At 54.7% G+C, this 9714-nt stretch overlaps 1 protein-coding gene across 7 annotated transcripts in view; it reads left to right on the top strand.

Annotated features, from left to right (window-relative positions):
- Window positions 1-1783: 1783 nt before the first annotated feature.
- Window positions 1784-9714, top strand: part of LOC125037557 — a 117056-nt gene continuing 109125 nt past the window's right edge. For 2 of the 7 annotated variants that reach the window (XM_047630738.1, XM_047630741.1), the window contains exon 1: window positions 1787-6050. In XM_047630738.1, coding sequence (XP_047486694.1) covers window positions 3518-6050 — 2533 coding nt within the window. In that variant the 5' untranslated portion in view covers window positions 1787-3517. Of the gene's footprint in view, window positions 6051-9714 lie in introns of all 7 variants that reach the window. The other 5 variants (XM_047630737.1, XM_047630735.1, XM_047630740.1 and 2 more) reach the window with 4 other exon arrangements.

Here is a 9714-nt window from a genome sequence, read left to right as displayed (position 1 = left end):
TGTTCGCGTTTTGTATTTGCATGTGTACCTATGTAAGCCTATGTATTCATGGTTTTATTACTCTCTCATGTTCCGGCAATAAGATGCCCCAAGTAATAACCTTTCCCAACCCTTCCCGTCCCTCTCTTTTCTCCTCCTTTTCCCCCTTCCCTCTCTTTCCCCACCCCTTCCCCTCCCTCTCTTCTTCCCCTTCCCCCTCCCTCTTTTCCTCCCTCCCCGTCCCTCTCTTCCCCCCTTCCCCTCCCTCTCTTCCTCCCCTTTCCCCTGCCTCTCTTCTCCCCCTTCACCCTCCCTCTCTTTCCCCTCTTCCCCCTCCCTCTCTTCCCTCCTTCCCCCTTCCCCCTCACTCTCTTCCTCCCCTTTCCCCTGCCTCTCCTCCCCCCTTCCCCCTCCCTCTCTTCCCCCCTCCCCCTCCCTCTCTTCCTCCCCTTTCCCCTACCTCTCATCCCCCCCTTCCCCCTCCCTCTCTTCCCCCCTTCCCCCTCCCTCTCTTCTCCCCCTTCCTCCTCCCCTCCCCGTCCCTCTCTTCCCCCCTTCCCCCTCCCTCTTCTTCCTCCCCTTCCCCTCCTTCTCTTCTCCCCTTCCCCCTCCTCTCTTCCTCCCCTTCCCCCTCCTCTCTTCCCCCTTCCCCTCCCTCTCTTCCTCCCCTTCCCCCTCTCTCTCTTCTCCCCTCCCCCTCCCTCTCTTCCTCCCCTCCCCGTCCCCCCGTCCCCCCAGTCAAAGCCAAACAAGACGCTACTCACGAATGTAGAGAGAGATTCCCTGATTGACTGACGTAGTTCCTCCGGCTGTGGGCTGGCGCATTGCACTGATTCTCTTGTTGAAGTCTAGTTTCTCCCCACGGAGTATTATTACTTTTTTTTTTTTTTTCCTTTTTCGTATTGTTGTTGTTGTTGTTTTTATTTTATGCGTTAGTCTCTTCTTCGCTTTGTGTCTGATTGTGACACGTTGGGTGCGTTTCGGTTTGTATTTTTGTAAGTTTACTTCATTTTTCTTTTTCTTTTTTTTTTTCATACTGGAATCTTGTATTGATGGCACGGGTGTAGGAGGGGGTGGGAGGGAGGGGAAGGGGTGAAGGAGAGGGACAGGGAGGGGAGGTAGGAGGAGTGTGGTAGAGTTGCCGGTTATGCAATTTCTCCTCAGTTTTCCCTTGGAGCGTAGGGATATATGCTAAGCTATTTACTTCGCGACTAAAAGCTAAACGTATATTCCATTATATGCAATAGTCTTTTGCTGTAGAATATAGTCCCCCTTTTCCCCAATGGATGGTGACGTTGATGGTGTAGCCCGTCCACTCCTGATGGCACGCAGGCGCAGTGGCACTCCCAGGCACTCCCCTCTCTCGGTGCCAGACGCCACAACCCTCTCCCCACAATGCCTATGGAACTGTAGCAACTTATTTATGATTTTGGCGTTAAAGGGAAAGGGAAGATCGGCTCGAATGGATGAGCGAAGGCCTCCGTGACCGGGGCACGTCCTCTCTTGCTCTATTTTGAATTGGGGGAAGGGAGGCCGATGCCCACTCGCAGGACCCGGGAATGTTTTCGTTTGGGACGCGTTTTGGGGAGACAGCCTCGTCACATGATCACGACGACCCCCCCCCCCCTTCCCTCCCTCCTTTTCCCTTGCCTCCCCCACCCCCTCTCGGCGGGAGATTCTTCGAGAATGAGGCGGAGTCCGATCCTCATGTCCTTTGGACGTCATGGAGATCTAAGGCTCGTCCTGGAATGAGATCCAGCGCCTTTCCCCGAACGAAACACGACGTGCCATGACGGAGGCGGAGGCGGCGGCGGAGGAGCAGGAGGGTTACCGTACCTCCGGCACCCTGGACGCCAGCGCGCGGCTCGCTCGTACCGCCATCGCCAGTTGTGCGCCGAACGCCGTCGGGAAAGGGTGTGTGTCACGCTAGGAAAGCCCACCAGACGGACGATTTAATACGGCATTAATTTTAAAGATACGATAAACTGAAGTGTAGTGTACGGAAAATATTTTCGCAGATATATTGTGTGATCAGAAACAGAGATATTTTTTTTTATTTTCTCATCGCAGTGGTAATCGGTATTCGGAGTAAGAGAAGAGAAAAAGGTCCGGATAAAAAGCCAAAGAGACCGACGTCCCCATCTGAAGGATCGGCCATACGCGAAGACCGCCGAGCAAACGGGACGGATGCATCTGGACGCGTTTTTGCAGGACGGATTCAGCCCACGAGAACGAGGAGAGCCGTTCGCCCAGGACGCGACCCGGGAGGCAGATCCGCATGCAGGCCGATTCAGAAGGGGCGTTCGTCTAGAAGTATCCGCTTGAGATGAACCCCCCTCTTGCATGTGCCGTTGAATGCAACGTCCACGTTTCGCTCGCGTGAATCTGCACACAAGGCCGGAGACGGATAAGGAATAGAAGGGGAAAATAAGAAAGCGCCCATCAGAACAAAACGAAGTAAAGAAGTGCCAAAAATTAACAAGGAAAGCGAAATTACTGAGAAGTGAGAAGAGAATAAGTGAGACCGAAACCCCAAATGATCCAGTGTATAGTAGTGTACTGCAGAAAGTGATAGTGTAACAAAAAAACGTTGTCATACTGTCTTTTTTTTTCAACAATAAGTGTGCCGCATCTTAATTTGCATATCGTCGTAAGTGCTTTACAAATCCTCTTTCAACGTTAACAGTAATAGTGACGTAGTGCTGACGTTTGACAGCGCCTGACATAACTGTGAAACAAAACCAATTTTTTTGATTGTGACATAACGTGTCTTGCTAGGAAGCGCCTATAATATACTCCAGATAACATACTACTTATATATGCATATTATATCCGCATCATTCCTTTATATTACCCCTTCTCTAGGACGTAAGTTAGTGCTAAACTCAAGTATGTAAAAGTTACTCGTACGGATCTATATAATGGACCTCATATAGCTGCTATATTGCCTTATAGAGCATATATAAATAAATATATATATTCATATATATACACGGTATCGTAGATCCTAGCTGTCTTCCTCATCGTCAGAACCTCTGGGACTTAGAACGTTAGTGAAGGAGACGCCCAACGTAGTGCTTTTCTCCTTAACACGGTGCGACCGAAAAGGAGGTGTGATATGTATATGTATATATAGAAGTAAATTATAAATAGGTATATATCGATATCTATATAACCGCAGATACACATAGAAAGTGTATAGAAAGCCTGGTTGTTTTTATTCTGTGTTTTCGGTGCTGAGGAAACGAGGGATTTCGTAAGAGATCGCCTGCTGTTGGACCCTTCCTGAAGCCTACGCATTCAGTCACGTCCTTCTGTCCTGCTGGTCTGAAGACTGAGGGATATCGAAGGCACCAGGAAGGAGAAAGGAAGCGAGGAAAGGAGGAATAACGACACCCAAAGAAAGAGGGTAAAAGGATCGAAGAAGGAACGGAGGAAGGAAGTTCTTTGTGCGTTTGTGTGTGTTTTTCGTTTTTCGTGATTTTCTGTTTTAGTTTTTGTTTACATGTGTAGTTGGTGAAGTCTCCGCGAGGACGCCATGATCCTTGATAACAGGCAGGTCCCCGACATTATCGTGAGCCGGGAGGGACTCAGCCAGAACAACAACAACAACAACAACAACGCCCGCAATGGCAACGGCAGTCCTCGCCACGTGGGCGGCAGAAATGGCAACGGCAGCCCCAGGCACGTTAACTATGGCAACGGCAGCCCCAGGCACGTTAACTACGGCAACGGGAGTCCCCGCCATGTCAACTACGGCAGCGTCAGCCCCCGTCACGCCAACTACGGCAGTGACAGTCCTCGGCACGTGAGCTACGCCAGCGCCAGCCCCCGCCACACGCGCAGCGACAGCAGCAGCGATGGCCGCGACGCCCCCAGCCACATGTCGCCGCCCCCGGGATTCAACAACAACGGCAGCCCGAGGCACACCAACAGGAACGGCTTCGGCGGCGGCCGCCAGGACGGCAACGGCAACAGCAGCGACAGTCCGCGCCACCGACATCACCATCACCAGCAACAACAGCAACAACAACAGCAACATCAACAGCAACAGCAACAGCAACAGCAACAGCAACAGCAACAGCAGCAGCAGCAGCAGCACCAGCACCAGCACCAGCACCAGCAGCAGCAGCAGCAGCAGCAGCAGCAGCAGCAGCAGCACCCCCAAGGCAACGGCAACTTCGGCAGTCCGCGGCACAGCACGCGGAGCGGCTACCTGGGCAGTCCCCGCCACCACAGCAGCGGCGGCGGCAGCGTGAGCCCGAGGCACATGCAGAGGCTCTACAGCTTCGACCAAGGCCAAGGGAGCCCCAGGCACTCGGTGGGCGACGCCGACGACACGGGCGTAGACCAGCTGGAAGAAGAGTTGAGGCGCCATGAGCAGAGGCAGCAGGAGCAGGTGCAGCTGCATCTGCAGCAACATCGGCAACAGCAGCAACAGAAACAGCTTGAACACCAGCATCGACAACACCAACAGGAACATCGGCACCAACAGCACCAACAGGAACAGCGGCACCAACAGCACCAACAGGAACAGCGGGAACAACAGCACCAACAGGAACAGCGGCACCAACAGCACCAACAGGAACAGCGGCACCAACAGCACCAACAGGAACAGCGGCACCAACAGCACCAACAGGAACAGCGGCAACAACAGCACGAACAGCAACAGTATCGTTTACAACAGCAACAGTTCCTCGAACAGCAGCAGAAGCAGAAACTGCGGCAGCACCAACAGCACAATAATCATCCTCAGCAAACGAATCAAAAGTATCAAGAGCAGCCGCAGCAGAAGCAGTTGCAGCAGCAGAGGCCACAGCCGCAGCAGAGACAGCAGCAGCAGCAGCAGCAGCAGCAGGACGGCGTGGATCGCGGCGCCAGGACGGTCAGCAAGATCCCCGTGCAGGTGGGGGAGAAGGGGCGCGACAAGGCCAGTTCGCCCGAGTCGGCGCCCGAGAGCCAGCCTGTCCAGCTGGGTCCGGCCAGCCCGAAGAAGGCGCCGCCGAAGAAGGGGCGCGGCCACGTGACGTCGACGCCCGTGCGGAAGGCGGCGGAGCCTGAGCCGAAGGCGCCGTCGGACTTCAAGGCTGTGGTGAAGGAGTACTCGCAGCAGAGCCCCAAGCGCATCAACCTGCGCAACAAGAACTACAACTACTTCAAGTACGGGCTGTGCCGCATCGAGGTCAAGGACAAGCCCACCAAGAATTGGCAGCCATGGCGGCGCTTCGAGGAGGGCGACAAGTGGAGCTCGCCGGAGAACGACAACCTGGAGGTGCGCGACAAGCTGAACACGCACTCCACCAAGTGGAACCGCCAGAACAGGAACTGGTCGTCGCCCGAGCAGGAGGAGTGGGGCGGCGGCGGCGGCGGCGGCGGATGGAACATCGAGTGCGACAAGAGCGAGGAGGAGAACGACCAGGTCTTCATTCCGGACGAGGAGGAGCGGCAGGACGAACACATGGACGACCAAAGGCAAGAGGAGGAGGAGGACGAAGAGGCGGAGGAGGAGCCCGTGCCCAAGCGTGAGGTCCGGCGGGTGCCCCGGAGCAGCAGCTACGGCCGGAGGGAGTCCTGGCCCGCCATGAACGGAAACCTGATCTCGTTGCCCGTGGAGTCCGACCGCGGCCCGAGTCCCCTAGCCAGGGAGCGGGCGGCCAGTCCGCGCAGCAACGAGTCCTCCGTCAGCAACCCCCGCCGGAGCCTCAGCGGTGTGCCGGAGAACAGGAACTACCGTATCTCGAGTCCGATCCACCGGGGGGTGAGTCCGGTGCAGCGGGGGGCGAGTCCGATCCACCGGGGGGCGAGCCCGAAGTGCGTGAACCGCGGGTCGTCGCCGCGGACGGTGGGCGGCAGCCGCGGGCCGAGTCGCGGGCCGAGTCCCCGCTGCGGCAGCCGGTCCAGCGGCTCCCTGGGCTCGCTGGGCACGAGTCCGGCCACAAGCATGGACTCCCGGAAGGTGGTGGACACGGAGACCGACTGGGACTCCGGCGTGGACTCGGTTACTTCCAAGATGGTGCTTATTAGGTGTAAGGACGCAAACTACCTGACGAGGATCTACCTCGACAAAGAAGGTAAGAATGGAAAACGGATTTTATTGGCATCGCAGAAACAAGACGCAAAAGGCCTTGGGTATTCAAGACCTACGTCAACGGCCTTGCAGCGAGATTTCAATTGATTTGAGAAACCAAACATATTATTATTATTTATTTATATCCTATATCCACCACACATACACACATACCAAAAAAAATCTTCCACCAACACTCTCTCGTTAATTGGCTATTAGCATTCCACGAAGAGCCCCGCAAGTCCACAACTCCCCCCCCCCCCCCCTCTACCTCCGAAGCCTTTGAGTTGACGAGCGACACGAAGGCCGGGAATGGCGTGCCTCGGCCGCCCCGACACGTGTTCCAGCGACGACGGAGAACACGTCCATTAGGCCTCTGCTCCTCAACGACACGAGGTCGCGGTATTATACGGCTGGAGGAATTCTCGGAGGAGGAGGAGGTTGAGGAGAAGGAGGGAGGGAGGGAGGGAGGGAGGGAGGGAGGGAGGGAGGGGGGGGGGGAGGGAGGGAGAAAGAAGGAGGGAAGGAGGGAGGGAAGGGGAAGGAGGGAGGGAGAGGAAAGGAGGTAAGGGGGAGGGAGGGAGAGAGAGGAAGAGGGAAGGAGGGAGGGAGATGAAAGGAGGGAAGGGGGAGGGAGGGAGAGAGAGGAAGAGGGAAGGAGGGAGGGAGATGAAAGGAGGGAAGGGGGGGGTGGGAGAAGGAGGGAAGGAGGGAGGGAGGCAGGAGGAGGGAAGGAGGGAAGGAGGGAAGGAGGGAGAGAGGGAAGGAGGGAGAGAGGGAGGGAGGGAGGGAGGAGGAAAGGAGGGAGGGAGGGAGGAAGGGAGGGAGAGGGAAGGAAGGAGAGAGAGAGAGAAAGAAAGAAAAAAAGAAAGAAAGAAAGAAAGAAAGGATGAAATAATGAAAGAGGGTAGGGACAGAAAGAAAATTAAGAAGAGAAAGCATAAGATGAAAGGGAGGTGAGAGAGGATGAGGAGAGAGGGAGATGAGAGAAGGAGAGAGAGAATGAAGGGTTTTCGAAGAGGTAAAAGTGAAAGGATTAGGGAAAGAGCGTTTTGACGAGAAGGGATAAGAACAATTGCATTGGACATTAAATTAAATTTAATTAAAAAAAATGTGGGAGTCTAGATAATTTTAAATTTGGATTTAGAGACAAATAGAGGGAGGGAGAGAGAGAGAGAGGGAGAGAGAGAGAGAGAGAAAGGCAAAGACAAAGACAAAGACAAAGACAAAGACAAAGACAAAGACAAAGACAAAGAGAGAGAGAGAGAGAGAGAGAGAGAGAGAGAGAGAGAGAGAGAGAGAGAGAGAGAGAGAGAGAGAGAGAGAGAGAGAGAGAGAGACAGACAGTGGGAGAGACAGAGGGAGAGTAGAAAGTCCGTATTATTCGAGATGTGAAGAGTCGATAGAGCTCCTCTCTATTTCGCCCTTATCTTCTGCTCATCGATGCTAGCCCCCTCCCCTCCCCTCTCCCTCCCCGACTCCTCCCCCATCCCTACCTCCCCCTCCCTTTCCCGCCGCCCCCTTCCCTCCCTTTCACGCCATTGCCCTTCCCTCCCTTTCCCCGAATGATTCACCGATCTGATGAACCAGAGAGCGTTGGCAGCGGTTCTCGCCCGCCCGCACGTACTGGGCATGAGGGTGAGATGCCCGTCGCGGCACTGATCTTGAGAGGGGCACAGGGAGAGAGGGAGACAGAATTACAGACAGATAGAGAGATAAAGGGGGAGATGAGGGGAGGGAATGAGTAGGAGAAAGGCAAGGAAGGGAAGGTCTAGGAGAGAGAAGAGAGGAGAGGAGAGGAGAGGAGAGGAGAGGAGAGGAGAGAAGAGAAGAGAAGAGAAGAGAAGAGAAGAGAAGAGAAGAGAAGAGAAGAGAAGAGAAGAGAGGAGAGAGAGAGAGAGAGAGAGAGAGAGAGAGAGAGAGAGAGAGAGAGAGAGAGAGAGAGAGAGAGAGAGAGAGAGAGAGAGAGAGAGAGAGAGAGAGAGAGAAGAGAGAAAGAGAAAGAGAAAGAGAAAGAGAAAGAGAGAGAAGAGAGAAAGAGAGAGAGAGAGAGAGAGAGAGAGAGAGAGAGAGCGAGAGCGAGAGCGAGAACCGAGAGACCACAGAAGTAGAGGAAGAGAGTGAGAGACAAAGCATCTGTTGTATCGAGAAAGAGGCACACACACAGAGATGGCAGCGAGTAATGAGATATTGTGTTCATGAACCTTAATAAACCACAAGTATGTAATTGTTCCCCCTCCCCATCTCCCCTCACCCTTACCCCCTTCTCCCCTCACCCGCTAATCTACTTATTCCTCACCCTTCTCCCTTCACCCTCGGTTCCCCTCACCCGTTTCCCCTCTCCCCTCTCCCCCTCTCTCCTCACCCTCGGTTCCCCTCTCCCTCACTCCCCTCACCCTCCTCCCCTCCTCCCCTCCTCCCTCCCCTCACCCTCCTCCCCTCCTCCCCTCCTCTCTCCCCACTAACTCACCCTCATTCCCCAGGGACAAGGATACCCACGTCTTCACTCATACAGGTCTGTTCATATAAATGTTCTAAATGACAATGGAGTTTTTGAGGCCCCATTTGCCCTACTCTGTAATGCCATTCCCTCGCCCGTATCCTTGAAGGCTTCGGGTATGAGGGTATGGGGCTGTCTGGGAGGGGAGAAGGGGAGGTGGGTTGCCTGGGGTGGGGGTATGAGGGTATGGGGCTGTCTGGGAGGGGAGAAGGGGAGAGGGGTTGCCTGGGGTGGGGGTATGAAGGTATGGGGTTGCCTAGGGTGGGGTATGCTAGTGTGGGGTTGTCTGGGAGGGGAGAAGGGGAGGTGGGTTGCCTAGGGTGGGGGAATGAGGGTATGGGGCTGTCTGGGAAGGGAGAAGGGGAGGGGGGTTGCCTGGGGTGGGGTATGAAGGAATGGGGTTGCCTAGGGTGGGGGTATGAAGGCATGGGGTTGCCTAGGGTGGGGTATGCTAGTGTGGGGTTGTCTGGGAGGGGAGAAGGGGAGGTGGGTTGCCTAGGGTGGGGGTATGAAGGTATGGGGTTGCCTAGGGTGGGGTTGCCTGAGCGTGGGGTAAAGGGTGTGTTGGAGTTGGGGGAAGGCGGGGTTAGTGCTGGGCAAAGCGTGATGTTTATGCCACATGTGTTTGGACGACGGGGAAGGGGGTAGAGGGGTACAGCGAATGTGTATTTTGGTGGCATACGATGCGGGGGAGCTTCAGAGGGGGAGAAAGGGGATACGCGGGCTTGCTCCCCTTTTTCTGTCTGTCTCTCTCTCTCTCTCCCTCTCTCCCTTTGTCTCTTCTCTGTATCTGTCTTCTTGTTTCTGACTTTCTTTCCCTCGTTCTCTGACTCTAACTCTCACCCTCTTCCTCCCCTGCCTGTCTCCCTCTCCAAATCCCTCACTATTTCCCTCTCCTACCTCCCTCCCTCTCCTGTCTTCTCTTCTCTTCTCTTTTCTTCTCTTCTCTTCTCTTCTCTTCTCTTCTCTTCTCTTCTCTTCTCTTCTCTCTCTTCTCTCTCTTCTCTTCTCTTCTCTTCTCTCTCTCTCTCTCTCTCTCTCTCTCTCTCTCTCTCTCTCTCTCTCTCTCTCTCTCTCTCTCTCTCTCTCTCTCTCTCCTTATCACCCATTCTCTCCCCTCCTCCCCTTCCTTTCTCGTTTCTCTTTTTTTAATTCTCTGTTCCGTGCA

This window comes from Penaeus chinensis, chromosome 23, assembly GCF_019202785.1.
Source record: "Penaeus chinensis breed Huanghai No. 1 chromosome 23, ASM1920278v2, whole genome shotgun sequence".
Taxonomy (NCBI): Eukaryota; Metazoa; Arthropoda; class Malacostraca; order Decapoda; family Penaeidae; genus Penaeus; species Penaeus chinensis.
This window is presented reverse-complemented; position numbering and strand designations above follow the sequence as displayed.